The sequence below is a fragment of the Manis javanica genome, chromosome 12, assembly GCF_040802235.1.
Source record: "Manis javanica isolate MJ-LG chromosome 12, MJ_LKY, whole genome shotgun sequence".
Taxonomy (NCBI): Eukaryota; Metazoa; Chordata; class Mammalia; order Pholidota; family Manidae; genus Manis; species Manis javanica.
Window position 1 is genome coordinate 55,243,093 of NC_133167.1, and position 24,411 is coordinate 55,267,503.

General features: G+C 37.7%; 1 protein-coding gene across 4 annotated transcripts in view; it reads left to right on the forward strand.

Moving 5' to 3' along the window:
* CCDC141 (coiled-coil domain containing 141) overlaps nucleotides 1-13,899 on the forward strand; it is a 176,451-nt gene extending 162,552 nt beyond the window's left edge. The window contains exons 22-25 of one of the 4 annotated variants that reach the window (XM_037000311.2): nucleotides 1,133-1,249; nucleotides 7,670-8,514; nucleotides 10,608-10,780; nucleotides 11,393-13,898. In XM_037000311.2, the coding sequence (XP_036856206.1) occupies nucleotides 1,133-1,249; nucleotides 7,670-8,514; nucleotides 10,608-10,780; nucleotides 11,393-11,403 (1,146 nt within the window). In that variant the 3' untranslated portion in view covers nucleotides 11,404-13,898. Of the gene's footprint in view, nucleotides 1-1,132; nucleotides 1,250-7,669; nucleotides 8,515-10,607 lie in introns of all 4 variants that reach the window. The other 3 variants (XM_073218601.1, XM_037000310.2, XM_037000309.2) reach the window with 3 other exon arrangements.
* Nucleotides 13,900-24,411: the final 10,512 nt, after the last annotated feature.

Genomic DNA, 24,411 nt, shown 5'->3' on the forward strand with positions numbered 1-24,411 from the left:
GAAATCCCTGTTAAGGATGAAATAGTGATAATAATCCTTTCTATCTGTTCAGCAATTTGAGATTTACAAAGGACTTGCATATGTATTACCTCAGTGACTTCCAAATAACCCTGTGATGTTGATAAGGCATACGTTGTTTTCTTTGTTTGAGAAGTGAAGTTCAAAGAGGGTAAAAGTGCTTTGGTTGGGGTTGCACAGTCAGTAATGGTGGGTCTGGAATTTGAACACAGATGTAATTCAAAATCTAGTGTTCTTTCTATAATTGCCACTATGGAATTAGGTATCTGAGTATGTACCATAGCAGAGTAACTTATCCAGTAAGACAAACTCGTTCAAGTTTTAGAGTTGAGACTAAAAGCTGAATTTCCCCAGTAAATGTCTCCCCAAATCCTTGGAATCAGTGAGCATGTGCACTTTGAAGAGCATGCCTGTTTTTTAAAGGCTCCCTGATGACCACATTCCAGGGAGAACAGAGTCCCCTGGTGCAGTACACTCATCCTGCAAACCCGGTTCTATCAGCTTATGCACATGTGGCTCCTTTCCCCCTCACAAAGTCTTCTGAGCCCTCTTACTGGCTGACAGCATTTACAAACCCCTCTACTTCCATGATGAGACTGGAGCCCCATGAACCATAGGAGCAAAATGTCATCACCCACACAGAGCACCCTTGCTTTTTCTCTTCGCCACACCCAGCTGTATTTCCCTGCCCTTTTCATGACTCTCGCAAACATCTTCCTTGTATGAATCCTCTGGATTTCCTCTGTTCTCCACCAAAATCTTTAGTCATTTCTGCCTCACTGCTGCTACCCCAGACCTCCCTAGTGGTTTGAACTGCCGTGCACCATGATTTTTTTCTGCAGAGAATGCTCCTGCAGGTGCATCCTCTTTTAACAATGACTTTTTCTTACTGGGCCTCTGAACACCCAATTTTTAACAAAGGAGTGAGGTAGGAGGGCACTATGAGTTTGAAGGGAAAATTTTATAAATCACATCATGGGGTACATCAGTTTCTTGCAGAATACATTTCCTGAAAGTTTGCAAGTGTGGTATGTTTTCTTCCAAGTGGCTGTTGTGTGGCACTGTTCCTCCAACTTCCCTGGCTCAGGCTTTTATTCACCATCATTTTGTACAGCAGGGGGATGTTTTAAAGATGAATGTGAATTTGGAAGACTTCCATGATGATTGTATTGACCTACTGAAAGAACCAGTGAGAAATAAGCAGAAAATATTCCATGAAGAAAGAAATAAGGTAAAGAAAACTATGTAATTTTAGATCTTCTTTTCTTTGTTTTGCGCTTAGAGTCACTGGGCGTTGTTAAAAAAAAATGAATTGTAGCTTTCTTATCTATCCAGATCAAAGCCTTCAACATAAATTGGAGCGTCCTCATCCCTTCCTTCCTTGTTACCCCTTAGCTCTCCTTCTCTCACCTCAGCGGTTTCCCTTCGAGCCCCTCCTACTGAATGCTGGGATCAGAGCCTCTCACAGTGGCCTTGGGACAGTCATTCAAACACTACACTGTCACCACAGCCCCCACTATTACTCCTATCTCTAGCTGCTTTTTCCACTGTCCTTTTTTATTCAATCCCAACTTCAAATTTTACTTCTCCCTCTTTATCATACCACCATGCTAAGATTTTGTTGTTTTACCATACCCATTGGAAAACCTTAATATGTGAAATAAGTTTGTACCTTTTTCCTGTGGAATCCTCTAAGACGGTATTTCCAGCCACAGTACTAAAATGTGGAATCCAACTGAAATGTAAATACTGAAGTATTTAGAGAAATGTTTAAATTACTTTAAAACCTATGCACTAAAGATAAATTAAGCAGGTGGCAGAAACTGCAGATACTCACAAAAAGCAAATATATCACGATTTTAAAAGCTCTATTTAAAATCACATCATTGTGTGATTTGGTATAAGTTGCTCATTCTCTTTTTATAGCTGCTGGACTATTATTAGCTCTTGACTTTTTGCTTTGCCAAGTTTGCACCCAATGTTTCTCTCTCTCCCAAGGGACTGAAGGAATAAAGAGGGTCAACATTATTCTCAACTGCCCCCAAATTAATAAAATACACTTCTTGTGACATAAGAGTTTTGAAAAAGTCCCCCAACTTGTTTCAGCTATCTCCTGGAGAAAGATTTATCTTTTCTTAGAGTAAATACAGTTCTTAGCTTCCTTATAGGTCCTTTTCCACAGATTAAGTCTACATCAAGGTAGATGCAATTATTCAACCACCCAGCATCAAGTACCACTAAGCAAGCTGATTGTTTTGTGGGACGGCCTTGAGGCATTGCCCTGACTCCTCTCCGAGGCAGAGGAAGGCTGCCAAACCTTGACCATCTTGCTGGACCTTGCTCTTGTATCAAATCGTCTTTGGTTACTTAGGTCTAAATGAGAGTTTCTCAAGCCTAGCGCTATGGACTGTTTGGCCCAGAGAAATATTTGCTGTGAGCACTGTCCTGTGCATTGCTGGGCACTGAGCAGCAGCCCTGGCCTCCGCAGACCAGACGCCAATAGCACCCCTGCCCCACACACCCAGTTGGGACAGTGAAAAAAATGTTTATAGAAACTGCCAAATATCCCCTGGGGAGTAGAATCACTCTCTTATCAACCATACTTCCATTAAAAAAAATTTTTAATAAAAAATAAATATACATAAATAAATAAGACAGACTAATTGAAATAATAAGAGCATTAAATGCATCACATTTTCTTAACTAAGTTTCTAAGAGATACTAAATTCAACATCATACTTTTTAAATTCTGCACATTTTTCTGCATCATCAACAACACACATTTGCTAAGGTTAGAAATGAAAGTTATTGCTACCAAAGCCAAAATACTCATTTATTCTTAGTAAAAATGACTTTTATTGCTTTTCTATATTTTTCCAAGAAGAAAAACTAAAGGAACAGATTCATTTAAATAAAAAAGCATGATTTCTTTCATTGAGAAAACAATTTTATTTTAATATAAATTCAAAGACATTATAGATCACTTATTTAGGATAAAAGTGAAGGTCCACAATTCCAGCTGTCAAGAACTCTTGCTGACATTTTATGCATACATTCTGGTGCAGTTAGTATTACACAGACCAAAATGAAAGGGTGACAGTAATCTTCATGTTTAAACAGCTCATGTTTACCTTCTTGTTGTTTTTATCATTTATATTACAGGTCAAATGTAATGATCCCTGCAAACACCATGCAAGCAGATAAAAAAATGTAAATGCTTGTCCAGGAGTTACTGTGTTCAATTCTGACACCCTTAAATGGTGATCTTTCTCAGAAAATTGAGTCAGAAATAACAATTCCACCAAACTATTACAAGAATATATTCATTACAGGATAGTAAAGTACTTCTCATGTTTCTGAGCCCAAAACGCAGCAGGTGGAATTATGCAATTCAGTAAATGCAAAGCCCATTGCATACTAACAGATTAGTGATACCGTTTTACCCCCAAGGTACGCACTGGAGCTAAATCCACAATAATATCTGAAGACTCCTAAGGTTAAACCAAAAGCACAGACTATTAAGAGACTTGCCTAAAGTCACAGAACTGTTCTGTAGAGGATAAAGGCTTTAAATGCCAGCGGGTAGAGTTATAGAATTCTAGTGCTAGAAGGGATTTAACAATCATTTAATCAAATCTCATTTAACAGTTGAGGAAACTGAGACCAAAGACATTAAATATTTCACCCTCTAAAAATCACAGAAAGCAGTGTCAGAACTGGGCAGGCAGCCCAGTTCTCCTGGACTTCATCCAGGTCACTTTTTCCACAAGACCAAAGGGGAGCTCCTAGGAACTACTGCATAATAATAAGCTGTTTTATAATGTAGTGTAGATTCCATGGTAAACATTCCCACTTCTTCCACTCATCTCTTTACATGACAATTGATAAACCAACCGCCTGGAAGTACTTTTATACCGAACAATCCACTGGAGTGCTCTTATCAAACTGGGTGAGGACAGTTTCTGGGCCCTCCTCCACTAATCCTGATCACTAGATAGATGGGGGAAGATGCTCTTCAGATGCTTGCTGTAGAAAAAACTGGGAAGGAGATGGCTCTTTTCTACCTTGTCTGCCTCAAGCACTCAGAGTACCAAGTCCCACCTTGGCTATGCAAAACTGCTTCTAAAAACCTTCCCCAGAAGTGGTGCTCATAGGACAATCCCTCTGTTCAATATCTTTCTCCATCTCCTATTTATTTTTATTAAATCTAATTTATCCCAAGATAAGACTCTCTGTTGTAGAGATATTTTGGAAGGTAGAGTCTTCTGGTGTTCTCTAAAATTCACCATATAGATGGTTCCCCTATCTATGTACTTTGAGGACTGGTGCTACACACAGTCTGATGGGCAAAGAATATCATCATATTCTCTCTTCCAGACACTCACTTTGTTTGCCTACAAGGCCTTGACTGTAAATCCAAGTGATTATGTCAGTGGAAATGAAAGTTCTGAAACCCTGACACAAATAAGGTCTAAGGCTATAGACTTAAGGTTAATTAAAAGTTAATCAGTTTGAGATATGAGAGTAGGTGAGATCTTTGATGGTAAAAAATACACAAAAGATCAGAGAATAAGAGAAACAAACAGCATGAGATGTTTTGGTGAATTGGATCAGAACTTCCTAGCCATTTTGTTAGAACTCATCAGATTGATGCAAATATGTCTGTGCTGAGATACATAGATTTATCTTCCCCTTTCTGGAAAAACACACACACACACACATTTTTTTTCCTACTAGTAGTAAAAATGACTTTATCCTAAACTTTGCAGTGTTCAACATTTTTATCAATGGTGTTAATGAACAGAGATAGAAATTTTAGTTGATTAATACTAATTAGTAGTGCCATGAGGTTCTTATTTAAAAAAAAGAACTAATACAATCACTTCAATAAAAACACATCATAAAGATCAAGTAAATAATTATTCCACTACTTCCCAAGTAGAAAGTAAATAAATCTTGGAATTTAACCTATTTAGGGGAGAACATTAATAAGTTGAAATGTTTCTAGAAAAAGATTTGCGAAAACTCTTATTATCAATAGAAGTTATCTGTTATTTTCTGTGGAAACTATTTTTCTACTTTGTAGGAAATTAAAATAATATGGACCCCCTTCTTGAGTTTGTTACCATCTGCAAGTGAGACACAGGAGTCAGGAATCAGTAATGAATAGAAGCTGGATTGGAGGACATGGCTCAGACTCATGTAGTGGGTTTCCCAAACTTCATCTGTGAATTAGATAGACCCGCCTGCACAGGCTCTTGGGTTCACAGCTAGACAACCGCAGGCTTCCTGTACAGGGGTTGTTGATGCCTAGGAATAATGTGAATGCACCCATGTAGTGGAATGCGGATCCAAAAAGGCAGCCTCAAAGAGACGGAGCTGAGCAGGCTCAGTCTCTTCTTTCAACCCTGCAACTAGGGTCGTCAGTTCCCCCCGGAGAGAGAGTGAGGAACGGGGAGACTAGCCTGGACTCTTACTAAAGTTTCCCTCCTAAACTTGCTGCAAATTTCCAGACAATTTTTAAATAGTATTCTTCTCTGGAGAGGCATAGGTTACCCAAAGAGGTCATGAAGGAGTTGCCAGCTCCTGGATGACCCTGACATCAATAAAGGTCCGGTCAGAGATGGACCTCCCAGAAGGTGCCCAGGATGATGACAGTTTTGGGAGTCAAAGCAGAAGATGACTTCAAGGCTTTTAATATAAAGAGGCTGAGAAATTGTGGGACTGATTCTCCAAATAGTCTAAGGGCTATTAAAGAGAACAACTGAACATCTTCAATGTTGCTCCAGGAGGCCAATTCAGGTCCACTTGTCAATACTGAGTAAAGGCACATCTCTGTTAAATATAAGAAAACATTCGTAACACAAGTAAAGTGTAACATTCTTTTCAAAGAAAACACCCCTCCAGGAAAACTGTTCAAATATAGGCTGCAAGAATGTCTTAGACTGAACAGGAGGTTGGATCAGAGTCCCTATGAAAAGGAAAATAAACATTCTATTTTTAGGAAGACATGGAGAGAGAGGCAGAACTAAGATGCGGTAGGAAAACCAACAGAAGGACAGTCATTCCCTACTGGATATGTGCTTATTTAGTAATTTTTATTTTGTTTTTAAATGGGAGAGACTTACAAGAACTCCTGGCTTTTACAACAAGATTTAAAACTTCTACTAATTGAACTGAAGGAGGCTACTTTCTCTAAGCTGGATTTATATTTTCTCTGAAGATAACCCATACCTGTGGGATAGTAGAGGGAGCATTGTTTTGTTTTTACTTTTAATCTTCAACCTGAAAACATATTTATTTCTCAAAAATCACTTATAATCACTCTTGTTGGGAGCAGAACTATGGCTAAAATGAGGAACTCAAAGTCAAGGTAAGGCCTAAGTTTCTTAAGTGCAAGAAGTACCAAGACAAAAACCAGCAATTATTAATTAAATAAAAGTACACCCAAAGTGCTGAGGAAAGGTAAAGAAAGTAGATATAAAACAAGCTAGTTAAGAAAGATGAGAAACCTTTCAGCTTCAATGTTCTTTTGAGTCTATACCAGAAAGGATATTGAGCCTCTTCTTAAACCAGTGATGGACATGGATTCATGGGGACAAATACTAGATAGAACAGCATAAGCAGGAAGCCAAGTATTGCTACTATGGTCAGCTGGCATGACCTACACTCCACATGGCCCAGAAAGCTAAGTGGTAGGTATCCCTCTGTTATATCTTACTGTCTTCTCTTGTGACATGCCATAGCATGTGATTAGTTCGTTGATGTCTACCCTCCCCACTGGGCTGTCATCTCCACTAGGGCAGGAACTATATTTACTTCTATTCACCATCTTAACTCTGCAATGCCTAGCATAGTAACTAGTATATAATCGATGTCCAAAAGATATATTTCAATGTAAGAATAAATATAAGGGGCTTTAAGAAAATAAAACCAGTCCCTAAGAATGGCTTTATATGAGGCACCTAGAATTGTCAAATCCATAGAAACAGAAAGTAGAAGGGGCTGGGGAGAGCAGAGAATGGAGAGTTTGTGTTTAATGGGGACAGAGTTTGTGTTTGGAAAAATGAAAAGTTCTAAAGATGGATGACAGTGATGGTTACACAACAGTGTGAATGTACTGAATGCCACTGAACTGTACACTTAAAAATGGCTAAAATGGTAAATTTTATGTTATATATGTTTACCACAATAATGATAATAATAAAAGAATGACTTTCCTGAGAGGGGAGAGGGGGTATCTAGGAGGGTACAAGGCTCACCTAACAAGAGAGCTCCAATGATTAGGAACTATTTGTTTACAGGGAGTGTAGACAAATACACCAAAGCAGAGTTTGCTGGTGGAAGAAGACTGCTCAGATAGTGACTTGAAAGACACTGACTGAGTCTCACCCCTTCATTAGAGATGAATGCTAGGGCTTTCTCCTCTTCCACTAGGGCTATCAGATTTCACTCTCTGGAGGTCAGTTTACCAATTCCTTAGTCATGCGATGGGACTCTCTCCTGGTTAAATAGACAAATGGTTCAAATTCTGTAATGCTTGTGCCAGGCTTTAACTCACTATAGGCTTTCTTAAGTTTTCTCTGAACTTGAATTTGAGATCTGGAGAAAGAAAACTCAGTGACTAACATGAAGCTTTTCTGTTCTGAAGGAGCAGGCACAGGTGGCAGATATCTTGGCCATCAATGGAACAGAAGAGGGTCAGCTTCCACAGGACCTGTCCTCTGGCAAGCAGGGTGGTATCCGAGGTCTGCGCCTGCCCTCAGACATGCCTTCAGGGGAAGAGTATGAGTGTGTCTCACCTGATGATGTCTCTTTGCCTCCACTCCCTGGAAGCCCCGACTCCCCCCTCGCACTGTCTGACATGGAGGTGGACCAGCGTGCCAGCCCCACTCTAAGACTTCACACAAGCAGCTGCCCAATGCATACAGGGGCCAGCCATCCAAGGGAGGCCCAGGAGCCTGGCCTTCCACCACCGGCTGCTTTTGCTGATGCTTGTGATTATAAGACAGAAACATTTTCAAGTCATTTTGAAAGGCCTTACCCCCAATTCAAAGCTGAGCTCCCATTAACCTCCCAAGGATCTCTGGAAGAGAGTACAGCCTTCTGCAAAATTAATGCTAAACATCCAGAGAGCATGCCGAGTGAAGTGCATGAGAGAGCTTTACAGCAGCACCCTCAGGCTCAGGAAAGTTTGCTAGAAACATGGGAGACAATGCATGCTGATAATAACGTCACTAAAACTCCAGATAGGATGCATGTTTCTCAGGATGCATTCTCAGGCTTCGGGTTTCAATCAGGTCCTGGTGGGGCCTATCAGAGGCAAACGGCTCCCAGAGAAGAGATTAAAAGCACATCAGCAAAGAACAGTATGATCAGCCTAGCTGGCCAGGCCCCCAGTTTCTCCAGGCTCCTGTCCAATGTGACTGTCATGGAAGGTTCTCCAGTGACTCTGGAAGTTGAAGTAACAGGATTCCCAGAGCCTACACTGACCTGGTGGGTAGCCTATCATGACAAACCATAAACAGAAACAAATTGAATTACTGAATAAATCATTCTGTGTGCTCTAACTTAAAGGTTTAGGGATAGCTGACTAATGCTCTACAATACTGCAACTCTGCATGATTCCACCTCACACCAAACCCCCAACTCTCATTAAATGGCAGCATGGCTAATACCTCAAGGAAAAAAAATAACAGCATAAAACAATAATTTAACCAAAAGTGCGGTGACTAGCTTTGCTTGTTATGTTTTTGTTTTTTTACCCATTTAACATTCCACATTTATAAAGACCGGGTTTGAAATTCTTTTCTATCATTTCTATCTTTATAAGCCTGGAATTTTCTTGATTTAACACCCCAGATTCCATTAAAAATATAACAATCTGGGTTTTCCCCTTTTCTTCCATTTACCTATTTCATCCTTTTCCTCTTCCCAAAAGTCACCCAAAATGCCACTTTTGTGATATTTGTTTCACTAAGATTTCTTTTTATAAAGTTCTTCAATATGAGAGATGGAATAAAAATATTTCTTTCACTGTTGCTCCCAGTGACAGTTAATAAACCCGTTTTTGAAAGGCTGTGAACAGTATGACCTCACTCTGGAGACATCAGTATTTTTTAGCCTATTTGTTTTAATAAAAGTAAACTGCAGAGCACAGGTTTTGAATCACTATTGTAAAAGCAACTCTAACTTTCTCAGTACCTGAGTTAGACATTTAGAAGTGTTTTAGCCTTAAGTAGATTCATTTGAGGACAAAGTTATAAATATGTGAGAATGAGTTTATACTTAGAAACTAAGATAAGTAAACAGCATCAATTTATCAAAATGTTTCAATAGACATTAAGTTGTCTTAATTATTGTGTGCCCATTGATGAACTTGAAGTGTGAATTGGTTATTTAAAGAATTTATGAGAAAACATTAGTTTCTCAGGTTATGAAAAGAAACTGCACTTGTGCCACAGAGCAGACATTCATGCTTTTTGTTTTATTTTGCTGTTTTTACAATTGCATGTTTTTTATGGATTAAGAATTTCATATTAATGCATTTAAAAGATAATTATTCATTATTAAATATCAGTTCACCCCAAAGAAAAATATTCTCTGAAGTGTTTCTTGTTCTTGTTCCCATAATAAATAACTTGGTTAGTATGTATTGTTGAAGAACTATTGCAATATTGTGAAAAAATATCTTGCCACAGATTTACAATTTTCTTAGTTAAGATTGGAAAGCTATCAGGGATTCATACATTCTTAAGACACTCAGAAAAATGCAAAATTATCACTTAAGCAATGGGAACAGAACATGATTCAGGTTTGTTACCACTTCTTGTGTAGAAGAACGTAGGTGTAAATAAATAACAAGAATCTAGCATATACACAATAAATGAATTATTTGCTTTATAAAAAGATGCAGCTAAGTACTCATGTTCATAGGAAACTTTTAGAAACATGTCATTAACAGTAATAATCCAATTGCCTAAGTGCTTTTTATAATATAAATCACTTTCTTCTTATGAAATTAATTTACAAAAATTAAATGAACTCATTTTACAAGGAAATGCTGTATGAGTACTTTCCTCTAAAACAGCACATTGGTGTGGATCTTGTGGAATGAATGGGATGGGGCAGATGAGTCTTGCTCCAGTGTAGGTTCCCAGAAGTCACAAGCTGCTGTTCCACAGCGGCTGAAAGAATGACACAAGCCAAACAGCAGGGCACCATTTTACACTCTAGGTAACTGTTCCCAAGAGCAAATGGCAGCCCAGCGTGACCAGATGGTCTGGTTTTTAATAGAAGTTGGCTATATGAATTTGCATATGCAATATTCTCATTGTTAAATGTTGTCAAAAAATTCAACTTTTAAAAGACATGGTCTGAGCCAATCAAGCCCCTCTCTGGTCACCAGTTGTCAACCTCTGCACAAAGGATAAATAGCCCCACTGGAGTCTGTGGTAACTGTGAAGTTCCTGCAGCTACTGCTAGAGAATATTACAGTGGTAATGGGTCTACTTGTGATGGTTATTAGAATTTGGAAATGATGTGCATGTACAGTGATCCTGACTTTAAAAACTGACTCTCTGCTTCAGGTTCAAGAAAGGCCAGAAATTGTCTGCAGATGGCCACTTACAGGTTTTACACAAGGAGGCAAGACATTTGGTGTTCATTCCGAAGGCATGTGAGGCAGATGCAGGCCTCTATGTGGCTCAGGCCCAAAACTCTAGTGGCATTCTCTCTTCCAATGTCATCCTCCACGTGACAGGTAACCACAGGCCACCAATCACAAGAATAAACTGGATAACGCTGTGTGTCATCTATGTTAGTGTGTCCCTAATGTATTGGCTACTCACACAGTAACTGTGGGGTTGGCATCCACGGACATCATTCTGACAAGCCTGAAGGACAGCAATACAGCTGTGTATTTTCATGCATCTCCCACAAAACATCCCACACCAAGTGTACCTCTGTTCTGGGCATATTGCTTATTTGGCTTATACCACTGCTTGGTGAAAAAATCAAGTTTTTTTTAAATGTTTTAATGTATTTGAGGAGTTTGGTAAATTATTAGCAATGGATAAGGATGCATTTTTGTATCTAGAAAGAGATGTGTTAATATAAAACACAGTAAAATTATGCTATGCTTATTCCCTCCTAATTTAAGAGCATGCAGATCAAAGGCTCACATCATCATAGAGATGTGAGTTAAATTTTAAATCCAATTTGTTGATCTCTTATTTTTAATTGTACTCATAGACGTCTCTTTGTAGTATAACAGTAAGAATTTTTAAGCTATCACTTTCATTTATTGCATAAGCTGTGCTTTCATTTTGTGTTTCATGTCTTGAGCTCATTAATTGAAATACATTCTATGTAGTTTCAACATAGCCTACATTCCTAAGTCTGAGGATGCCACTGTCAATAATCATTCCTCATACTGGTCTCACGGGTTTGACTTTGAAGAACAGATGTGCTGGCAACGTTACATGGAGTTTCAAGCTTCCATCAGCTGTGCATGCTATAAGAGCAAGATGGGACACAGGCTGCAGGGATGGACCAACATCATTCCTGTCATGCCACTGGAGTGCTTTGGGAAGCCATGTATATACAACTACAGTCGGTTGCTCCTGATTCTCATCTTGATTCTGCTGCTGACCTTTTTTGCAGCTTGTAGTAGGGCATCTCAGTATCTCAGTTTCCCATTTGGAAAACGGGTTCTTCATCTACTTCTTGGGTAGCTGAGCATTTTCATTTCATGTCTTGTAATGACCTGGAAAACAGAAAGCACTCTATGAAGGCTTAGCTGTAGTGTTTATTTAATTATCACACTGCCTCCTGCCCACTATTTCTCTTTCAGATGCTGTTTCTTTAGAATATTAAATTAAAAGAGTAGTGTTAGTATGTGCTTACCAGCTATTCCCATATGGGAAAATGAGGTTTTATGAATTGGAGTTTAAATTTCTTTCTAATTTCTGAATACTACACCCTTTCCAAAGACTTGAAATTAAACTCGGGAGGACACAACTAGTATGGTCTGGGGGGGGGAAGTGTGTAATAAAATAACCTAAGATGAATTGTCTATCCTTTTAATTATCACTGTAATTTTGATGACTGTTCTATGCCTTTCTGAAATATATTATTAAGAAAAGATGACCATCTTTTCAGTTCCTTTCAAAAGTAAACATGAATAAAAGGCATGTGTTTTTAGATTTTAATCGTAATCTGGTCATACTAGGGTAAAATTTTTAGTTGAAAGAATAATTCACTATAGATTTTTGGTGAAGGGAAGGAATTAATTGTGTTATAGTAAGACTGTCTACAAATAATAAAAGGTTTTAAATGTAATATATTCAAGTTATTATTAAAAAGTTACTAAATGTTATCTAACAGTATGAAATGTGGTTCAGTAAGAAGTTGGCATATTTTTTCTTGTGCTGCATATTCAATTTTACTAAATGATTGAATTTAATTTTCTTCCACATTTTGACAGAAACCTATTAGAAGCTCATATACTAGAAGTGTCCTAGGAAAATTCATAGTCTCATAATTCTCTTATCATCTTTGTCCAGTTTCAAGTATTCAGCATATCTTGCCTAACTGCTATTCCCATGTTGATACTAAAGGGTAAAACCCATTCATGTTCAAGGAGGGCACAAAGACTAAATAACAAATTACTGTTCCACTCTGTCTCCTTCTTGTTAATTTAGCAGGATCTCCCTTTCTATTTTGTCAGCTTGGTTAAATTTGTGGTTTGGATTGTTAGGGCATAGAAATTGCTGGTTTATTTTACCTGTTACATGCTAATGCTACTTAATGTTAATCCTTTGGGGATCTGGGTGAGATATATCCATGGTGTATGATCAAATAAGGAATATAAAGCTCCTGATGTATGTGATGTATATACAGATTTTAAGCTCAGATAGAGCTCAAATATTGAGAAAAAGCATTATACTGATATTTAAGAAATCGTTCGATCTGTGTGTCATCTATCTATCCATCCATCCATCTGCCTGTTTACCTACCTACCTATTCTTCTGGGCTATCAATTGACTATCTAGTAATTCCTACAGCAATGAAGAATAATTAGCTATCCATTATCCTTCTGGTTATATTTCAATTGTAAAGACTTAAGTAGGATTCTCCTTTTTGCTAAACATTCTGTCTTGATCAAAGAATTATCTTTACTAAAAGATGAACTTCCTAAAATTATTAACTAAAAATGAAAAACCTAGAAAATTCAAGTGAGGTTTCTATTTTAAGATATATGTGATTTATACCCATTTACTTCTAGGGAAAATTCTGGACAGTTATTAATATCAAAATACTTTTCAACAAGAAAGTGAAAATGACAGGGAAGATTAAAAAGAATATGTGCTTGACACCTTGAAGCAATATAACACAAAATGTGTTTTGAACTTTTTCGTATAAGGCAAAATCATCTAGTTTTCCAGTTCTGATTTTCTAATAAAAGGATGTATTAAGATTCATGGTAGTCTTTTTTACACTCAATTCCAGGAGATATTTACTGTAGGCATCCTTACATTTGAATCTCTACGTATTCTATAGCTAAAATATTTGGGAAAAAAGACAGGAATATGTAGCTGTTTCATTCAGTAAGGCTAGCATTATTTATAACCAAACACATGCTTAAAATAGATTATTGTAAGAACCTTGTATTCACTTCACCCAAGTTCAGATTCCTTCAGAGAGCACACAAGACCCTGTAGTTCCTGGCCTCCCCTTCCCAGCCTCTGTTCCCACCCTCCTTGTGCCCCCAACACAGTGACATTTAACTTCAGGTTTCTGCCCTATCATGCTCATTATTTTTTCCACTCCCTTCTTCCTGGAAATCTCTTCTTACATTCTACACTATTTTCATGTGGCTTCACTCCTGCTTACCCGTTCAGTTCCATTTGAGACACAGCTTCCCCCAGGAAGCCTCTAATCCTTCAAGCCCAGTTCGATGTTCCTGCTGTGGGCTCTGCCAACACCTGAGCTGCCGAGGTCCTGTCTCTTGATACATAGCCGAGAAAGTGCACGTTTGAGCAATCTGTCTCCTCGGGCAAGAATTTGAAATCCTCATCAGCAATTTCCGTGACAGCCCTGTTCATCATTATATTCTTAGCCCCTACGACATAATCACACTTGATAAATATTTTCTAAAATGCTTTCAGAGATAAACAAAGATAGACCTTGCTTGTTTTTCTTTCTCCCTCTCTCCCTTTTTTTTTTTTTTTTTTTTTGTAGGGATGTGGGAGTGGAGTTGATGTGGAATGCAAAAAGAGAAGGATCTATTTGTTATCTGATTATTATTCTTTGTTATGGACATTAGCCAGTCAGAATCAGATTCTAGCTATGCAGTAGGCACAAAACACTCACTTAATCTGCAAAGCTCCAGTGAGAACCCTCTACAAAGTCCAGTGACTCCCTATACTGGATCCTATTGAAAATTTACACTTAAAGATAGATGTTGGCTCTAACAGTCAAAATTATATTGAGGAGAGAAAAGGCAAAATCCAGGGTCATTGTTTCAACTTTTTGTTTTTGTTTTTATTGAGATACATACAATAGCACTCATAAATCAGTGTACAGCTCAATGAATTTTTCCACGTGTATACCCTCATGTAATCATCACCCAGATTGGAATATCAGACATTCAAATTGTTTTGCCTCCTTGCCCTATTGCACCCATTTCCACACTCCCCTCCACTAGGCAACCATATCTGTTCTCTATGTTTATGAGTCTTTTTCTACTTTGTTCATTTGTTTTTTAGATTCCACATATAAGTGAAATCATATGATATTTGTCTTTCTCTGACTTATTTCACTTAGCATAATACCGTTAGGTCCATTGTTGAAAATGACAACATTTCATTCTTTTTTTTCATTGCTGAGAAATTTTCTGTTGTTAAATTACCCATTCATCTACTAATGGATGCTTAGGTTGCTTCCATATCTTGGATAATGTAAATAATGCTGTGATAAACATGGGAGTGCATATATCTTTTTAAATTAGTGATTCTGTTTGCTTTAGGTAAATTCCCAGAAGTGAGTGATATTGTATTTCTATTTTCAATTTTTTGAGAAACCTCCATACTATTATCCATAGTGGCTGCACTAATTTACATTTCACAGTGTATGAAGGTTCGCTTTTCTCCCCATCCTCACCAATATGTGTTATTTCTTGTCTTGTTGATCACTCTGACTGTGTGTGGTGATAGCTCATTGTGGTTTTGATTTGTATTTCTTTGATGATTAGGGATGTTGAGCATCTTTTCATTTGTCTGTTGGCCATCTGTGTATCTTCCTTGGAAAAATGTGTGTTCAGATGCTCTGCCATTTTTAAATTGAATTATTTGTTTTTTTGGTGTTGAGTTGTATGAGTTCTTTATATATTTTGGGTATCAGCTCCTACTTAGATATAGCATTTGCAAATATATTCTCCCACACAGTAGGTTGCCTTTTCATTTTGTTGATGGTTTCCTTTGCTCTGCAGAAGCTTTTTAGTTTGATGTAGTCCCACTTGTTTATTTTTGCTTGCCTGTAGAAACATAGGCAGAAAAAATTATTAATGCCAATGTCAAGTGTGTACCACCCAAGTTTTTTTCTAGTAGTTGTATGGTTTCATGTCTTTAATCATAAACATTTGAGTTTATTTTTTGTGTATGTTGTAAGACAGTGATCCTATTTCATTCTTTTGTATAGCTTCCTGTTTTCTCAACACCATTTATTGAAGAGACTGTCTTTTCTCCGTTATATATTCTTACCTTCTTTGTCATGTATTAATTGACCATATAAGCATGAGTTTATCTCTGGAGTCTCTATTCTGTTCCTTGGTCTATATTTTTGTGCCAGCACCATACTTTTTTGATTACTGTAACTTTGTAGAATAGTTTGAAATCAGGAGTTACAACATCCCCTACTTTGTTCTTCTTTCCCAAAATTACTTTGGCTATTCAGGGCCTTTTGTGGTTCCATACACATTATAGGATTATTTGCTCTGTGAAATATACCATTGGTATTTTGGTAAGGATTGCATTGAATCTATAGATTGTTTTAGGTAATATAGACTTTTTAACAATAGTAATTCTTCCTATCCAAGAGCATCCATAGCTTTCCATTTATTTGTGATCTCTTCAATTTCTTTCATAGTTTTGAAAATATAGGTCTTTTACTTCTTTGGTTAGATTTATTGCTAGGGATTTTAGTCTTTTTGATGCAATTGTAAATGGAATTATTCTTTTAATTTCTCTTTCTGCTATTTTGTTATTTGTATATAGAAACACAACAGGTTTCTGTATATTGATTATATATTCTGTGACTTTACTGAATTTATTTATAAATTCTAATAGTTCTTTTGGTAGAGTCTTTAGGATTTTATATATATAGTATCATTGTCATCTGTAAATAGTGACAATTTTAATTCTTCCTTACCAATTTGGATACTTTTATTTCCTTTATTTATTTATTTATTTTTTTTTGCCTGCTACCTAGATTAGGACTTCTACTACTAGGTTGCATAAAAGGGATGAGTGTGGGCATCCTTATCTTGTTCCTGATATTAGAGGAACAGCTTTTAGCTTTTTGCCACTGAGTATGATGTTAACCTTGGGTTTATCATATATGGCCTTTATTATGCTGAGATATGTCCCCTCTATCTATACCCACTTTTTTGAGTGTCTTTATAATGAATGGATGTTGAATTTTGTCAAATGTTTTTTCAGAATCTATTGAGAGAATCATGTGGTTTTTATCCTTCTTTTGATAATGTGGTATATCATATTGATTGATTTGCAGATATTGAACCATCCTTGGAAAAAATTACACTTAGTTGTGGTGAATGATCCTTTCAAGGTATTTTTTAATCTGGTTTGCTATTATTTTGTTGAGTTTTGCATCTGTGTTCAATAGGAATATTAGTTTGTAGTTTGCTTTTTTTGTAGTGTCTTCATCTGGTTTTAATATCAAGGCAATATTAGCCTCATAGAATGAATTTGGAAGCTTTCCTTCATCTTCAATTTGTGGAATAGTTTGAGAAGGATGGGTATTAACTCTTCGTTTAAATGTTTGGTAGAATTCTTCCATGAAGTCATCTGGTTCTGGACTTTTGTTTGCTGGGAGGCTTTTAATTACTGATTCAATTTCATTACTAGTAATTGGTCTATTCAGATTTTCTATTTCTTCCTGATTCAGTCTTAGAAGATTGCATGTTTCTAGGAATTTGTCCATTTCTTCTAATTTGTCCAATATATTGGCATATAATTTTTCATAGTAATCTCTTATAATTATTAGTTTATATGGGAGTCGGCTTCTCATTCATTTCTGAATTTATTTGAGTCCTCTTTTTTTTTCTTGATGAGTCTAGCCAAAGGTTTATCATTTTTTTTTATCTGTTCAAACAACCATGTCTTAGTTTTATGGAACTTTTATATTTTTTTGCTTTAATTTAATTTATTTCTGTTCTGATCTTATTATTTCCCTCTTTCTACTAACTTTGGGCTTTGTTCTTTTTTCTAGTTCCTTCAGGTATAGGGTTAGATTGTTTATTTGAGATTTTTCTTGTTTCTTGATACAGGCTTGTATGAACATCCCTCCTAGAACTGCTTTTGCTAGATTCCAAAGATTTTGAACTGTTGTGTTTCTATTTTCAACACTTTCCAAGTATTTTTTTGATTTCCTCTTTGATTTCTTTGTTGACCCATTGGTTATTTAGTGGCATGCTGTTTAGTCTCCATGGGGTTTCTTTTTTCCAGTTTTTTCTTGTAATTGACATCCAATTTCATACCATTGTGGTAAGAAAAGATGCTTGATATTATTTCAATCTTCTTATATTTATGGAGACTTGTTTCGTGGCCTAACATGTGATCTATCCTGGAGAATGTTCTGTGTACACTTACAAAGAATGTGTATTCTGCTGTTTTTGTGTGTAATATTTTCTATATATATTTTTAAGTTCATTTGGTCTAAGGTATTGTTCAAAGCAACCATTCCCTAATTGATTTTCTGTTTGTATGATCTATCCATTGATATTAGTGGGATGTTAAAGTCCACTACAATTATTGTATTACTGTCAATTCCTCACTTTATATCTGTTAATATTTGCTTTATATATTTGAGATAATAAATAAATATGTATATATTTATTTTTGGTGTGCACATATTTATAACATATCTTCTTGCTGGCTTGAGCACTTGATCATTATGAAGGTCCTTCTTTGTCTCTTATTACAGTCTTTGTTTTCAAGTCTGTTTTGTCTGATTTAAGTGCTGCTACTCCAACTTTTCTTTTTTCCATTTCTGTTTACACAGAATATCTTTTTCCATCCCTTCAGTTTCAGTCTAGGTGTGTCTTTAGGTCTGAAATTAGTTTCTTATAGATGGTCTTCTTTTGTATCCATTCACTTAACCAATGTCTTTTGATTGGAGCATTTAGTACATTTGCATTTGAACTAATTTTTAATGGGTATGTACTTATTGCTACTTTGTTAATTTTTTTCAGGTGGTACTTTTCTGTTCCTTTCTTCTTTTATTCTCTTCCCTTGTGATTTGATGACTTTCTTTGGTGTTATAGTTGGATTCCTTCCTCTATATTTTTGTGTGTCTGTTATACGCTTTTGATTTGTAGTTACCATAAGGTTCATAAATGAAGTCTTATATATGTAGCACTCTATTTTAAGTTAATGATCACTTAAGTTTACACATTTTCTAACAGCACTACATTTTTACTCCCCTTTCCACATTTTATGTATATGATGTCTTCTCTTATACCATTTTATTTAGTGATTCCCTTAACTAAATTTTAGAAGTAACTGATTTTACTAATTTTGTCTTTTAAACTTAGTATTAGCTTTTAAATGCTTGATCTACTACCTTTGCTGTTTCCTTTTCCCAGTGAAATTTTTTCTTCTCATGGTTTTCTTGCTTCTAATTATTGTCTTTTTGTTTTTCTCTTAAAGAAGTCGCTTTAACAAGGCTGGTTTAGTGGTGGTGAACTCCTTCAACTCGTGTTTGTCTGAGAAGCTCCTTATAAGTCCTTCAGTTCTGAATGATAACCTTGCCAGGTAGGGTATTCTTGGTTGTAGGTTTCTTCCTTTCAGCACTTTGACTATATCATGCCACTCCCTTCTAGCCTGAAGAGTGTCTGCTGAAAAACCTATGGGGTTTCCTTTGTAGATAATTGTCTTGCCTGAGGATTTTAGCCCCAGGCAAATTCACTGGATTACGTGAGACTGAGAAATGACAATGGAATGTTCTTAGGTTAAAAGTGTTTATACCCAGCATGGAGAAAGTGAAGGTTCCTGTGGCCAGCATTCTCACCTGGTCCTGATCGGCTTGCTCACTACACACGTGTGGGCAATACATTGTTATTGACTCTATATAAAGAGCTCTGCCCAGTGCTCTGGGCTGCACAGCTGCATGGCAGCAGGAGAGCAGAGCAGAGGCTGGAGTGGTGGCAGCGCCAAGGACAGAGACTGAGACGGCTGTGGGGGTAGAGAGGCCCAGAGGCAGAGACCAGCTTGCTGTATGCAGACTCTCTCTGAGTGGACAGGATTCTAGTGATTGACCTGCCACTGTGGAAATAAAGTTGGGTATAAACCCTTTTACCCCAAGAACATTTCATTGTCATTTTTTAGTCTCACTGAATCCACAGTGAATTTGTCTAGGGCTGAAACCCATTGGCAAGACACCCAGCTTTATTCTCAAGGTGGTATGTAGAGCACTAGAATCACGTCTGCATCCAGGAGTCCGCAGGTCTGTAATCCACCTCCATCTCTGCCTCTGCCCAGAGTACTGGGCAGAGCTCTTTATACAGTGATTCAGTCAATAATAGCTTATTGCCTATGGTGTGGAAGCAGTAGCCTAGCAGCAGGCCAGTTACATCATCAAGTAGTTCAGGGTCAGGTGAAGATCCTGGCCCTAGGAACTTCCATTTTCCCCACAGTAACCCATACTTTTCTCTTGCTACTTTTAATATTCTCTCTTTGCCTTTGACCTTTGACCTTTTAATTATTACATATCATTGTGTGGCTTCCTTGGGTTCATCTTGTTTAGGGCTCTGTAATTACTGGACACAGGTGTCTATTTCCTTCCCCAAATTAGGGAAGTTTTCAGCTATTATTTCTTCAAAAAAGTTTTCCAACCCTTTCTCTCTTCTCCTCTGGGACATTTGATGTTGTCCTAGAAGTCCCTTAACCTACCCACATTTCTTTTTATTCCTTTTTCTTCCTGCTGTCCATCTTGAGTGCTTTCCATTACTCTGTCTTCCAAATTGCTGATCCATTCTTCTACATCCTCTAATCTGTTGATTCGCTCTAGTGTATTTTTCATTTCACTTACTGTATTCTTCATGCTCATGGGTTCTTTTTTATATTTTATATCTATTTGTTAAAGCCATCCCTGAATTCTTTTTTCAAGTCAGGTGAGCATCTTTATAACCATTACTTTGAACTCTTTATTAGGTCAGTTGCTTAGCCCTGTTTGATTTAGTTCTTTTTCTGAAGAATTGTCTTCTTCTTTCGTTTCAAGTGTATTTCTCTGTTTCCTCATTTTATTTGACTTTCTGTGTTGTTTCTCTGGATTAGGTGAAAGGGCTATCTTCCCCAGTCTTGAATGTGTGGCCTCGTGTAAGAACACTCTCTGGGTAGACTGAGCATATCTGGGGGTTTGGGATAGCTGGCTGGAGGCCAGAAAGGCACATGCTGGGGTGTCTCAGTGCTGGAGCTCCCAGGATGTGGTCCGCAGGTCTCCTGGGTGGGTTCTGGTTAGGTCCATGTTGGCCTTATGGCCCAGGATGGCAGAGCATAGTTCAGGGGTCTCTTGGGTGGGCCCCAGTTGGGACTGGACTAATGGGGTGGTTGAGGTAGTGAGGTGTGGTCTGGAGGTCTCCTGGGTGGGCTTTATCTGGGGCCTTGTGAAGGAGGAGGCTGGGGGCAGAGGAGCATGATCTGGAGGGTCTTCCAGGTAGGTATCAGTCATGACCATGGTAATGGTGTGGCTGGGGATGGAAGTGGCACCGGCTGGGTGAGTTCGTGTGAGTGCTACATAGCTTGGCCTCAGTGGGACTGCTGTATCTCTAGTGGGTGTGTTTGGACATGCGTGGGGGCCGGACTTGGCCTCAGTTTCACGTGGAGCTGGTGTGTGCCCCTGACCTTGCTCTTGTCTGTGGTATCAGTGTGCTGGGAGCAGGGGTGGGAATGGTGCTCACCAGCAACTCTGGACATAGAGAATTCTAACAGTTCCACTACCATTTGATGATTGCTTTAGTTATGAAAATTGACTTCCTTCATTATAGTGTGGTTTCCCTTCAAAACTGAAGCTTTTTCTCCCTCTGCCCAGGGCATTGAAATCCACACTCAGGTCCCTTGGTGACATCCCTCATCATTGCAGTGCCATGCTGGTTGTGGGCCTTCTCCATCACCATGTCTGCATCTCTCCTGCTGATTTTTACATGGCCTTCACATCCTTGTTGTGAAGGTCTTCCCTCAGGCCTGTTTTTCCTCAGGATGAGTTGCTCTGTGTGGAGGTGGAGATTTGGCGTGTACACTGGAGGGGCAGGGGTTGGGCTCTTTCTGTGCCTCCATCTTGGACCCACCCTAGTCTATAGTCTATAACAACACTTTAAAGCAGATGTAATCAGGCATTAATCATTATCAGGTTTAAGTGGAGAAGTAAGTGTCTGCACGCTCAGTGACTAAGTCCCAATTGCCAAAAATAGAATGTATTTATTTCTTTAAAACACAACATAAATTTTCAATATTTTATTACAGCTGGGGGTCAGAAATCTCATTGTGAACAGATCTTTTTTGAAACCAGTATTTCATTCAGATGTGTAAATATAACAAAAGCCAAATTGAAGAATTTAGATTATTTGAATTCCAAAAGAAGGAAAGAAAAAAATATCACATCTTGTTCTACTTTGTTTTTATTCATGACCATTCCTTATTAGAAACTGCCATCTGAAGCTTTTGACATTCCTGTTGTATATATAGTATTTTAAGTGCTTCCATGGAATAAGTTGGTTGAAACAAAATAAAATATCTCCTCCCAGTATGCTCTGACATTGTGCATGTTAATGCAGATGCCGAAGCATGACACACTGTTTTCCATTAGCAGAATCTCGAGCCCCATTACAGAGCCAAAAGATTTGCATTCCTTAAATGAAAGTGCCCTGCTAAAGCAACGATTCATTTTTCTCTAATCTCATCACGTGAGATGAGACGAATGTTATCAGCTGTGCATGAACTCAACCTTAAAACGAGAAACACAAAGCTGTTCATTTGGCTTTTACCCAAGAATCTCCCCACCACTGCTCCTCGTGTTGGTGAGAGCTTATATACTATCATGAGCTATCTAGGCATGGGTGGTGAAGGTTGGATGTTTGACACTCCTCCCAATAAACAAATTTTTGATTTTGGAGTTTGAGTGTTTGGCCAGATAGATCCTTCTTTTCAATGGCAATTTCACTTATATAAGCCAGTACCTGACAAATCCAATTCTTTGAATCCTCCTTTTTATACCATAAAATTACACCCTATCCTTCTTAAAGAACAAGGGAACAGAAAAAGTTTGTGTGCATCTATTTCTAGTTAACACAGTAAAAAACAGGTGAAATCAATACATATTTTTACTGTAGGAGTAGGGGAAAACATTGATCCAACCTGATTTTTTTAAAACCATAACAATATTAATTATATAATTTGGCCTTTCTGATCTGTAGTCACATGGCTCCCTGCTATGTCTCTTTTTACATTTAGAACCCACTTAAATATCAATAGTTGTGAAATAACTCCAGAGCTAGTTAATGAAATAAATATTTCCCTCTGTCATTCAACAGCTGTTCTTTTCCAAGAACTTTATTGATCCAAACAACTACAAAATAGTATTTTTGCCTTACACTAGCATTAAAAATCATACAATGACATTTTTTAAAGCTGAAATTCAAAAGATGAAATATAAAGGAATGTACTTTATCCATGGCAAACAGTCTCTAACCCCTATTTTTCCAATGGTGCTAGAAAGCCACCATTCTTTTTAATAAGTATTATGCAAACCCACATACAAACAAGGTGTTGGTAAACAGGGCAGCTGGAAGTGCTGACAAAATAGGAAACCAGTTACCTGGCAGGATCGGAAAGACTAAAATGCCCACCAGCTCCTAAATGTCTTCTCTAGTAGCCATTGCCATGGCGACTCTCAGAGGCCTGCCTTGGATTCAGGTTTATGCCTTTTAAAAGCATATTTAGTCATTTCTATTTCATCTTACAGGACCATAGAATTTCTCATCATATCCATCTGAATTATCATATTAAATAAAAATGGTTTTCCCCCCCCATCAAAATAACAATAGATTTTTGTGAAGAAGTGGGATATGTGGGAACCTGAAGGATTTGTATGCTGTATTCTACTAAGTATTGGGAAATCTAAGACAGGAAGGGGAAAATCGCCAAAAAGCAGAGTAAGGAAACTAAGTGTCAGCTCTGGGTCTCATCATCCTTCTTAGTGTGAATTCCTACAGAGTTCTCCTAGGAGTTCTAAGGGAAGCAGGAAATGTATTTAGGGATACCCCTAAAAGAAAGTTTGAGGCCACAATAAAATGTGTCTGCATAACATTTTTTGTTACCCAATTAGAGGATCTTACTGGGTTGAATAGTGTCAGGGTGGACCCTAAATGCAGTGACTGGTATTCTTATAAGTGACCATAACAGACACGGAGACATGTGGTAAAAGGCAGTGACGACGGAAGCAGAGACTGGTGCCATGCAGCTGCCATGAGCCAGAACACCAGAGATCGCCACCATCAGAAGCAAGAAGAGGCAACGAAACATTCTTCCCTGGAGACTTCAGAGGGCATGGTCCTGCTGCTCTCTTGGACTTGGGACTTCCAGCCATCAGTACTGAGAAACAATACATTTCTGTTATTTTAAGCCACCTGGTTTTGGTCCTTTGTTATAGTAGCCTCAGAAAACCATTACAAGGACCACATTTATAAAAGTCCATTACAGTTTTTCTTTGGCAAAATAATTATTCACTAATAAACACCAAGGAGCTTTCCAAACCAGCATTCCTAAGGTATGCTGGAGACCTCAGTTTTATTCTTGATTTGGAGGAGGGAAGGGTCACTTTGCTATATTTCAGTTAATCAGCAGTGCATATTCATCTTTTATGTGAACAGTGCCTCCCTCCTAAGTGCACCAACATGTGAGGAGTTCTAAAGGAAGCAGAAGTCCTTCAAGACAAAGCCCCTAGTAGATTTACTACTTACTTATGATAAATTCATGGGACTATTAACAGTCAAATATTAGAATATATATGACCTAAATAGGACTGTCAATCAATTAAATCTAATTGACATTTATAGAATATTGCATCCAACCTTGTTCTTAAACTCAGTGGAAC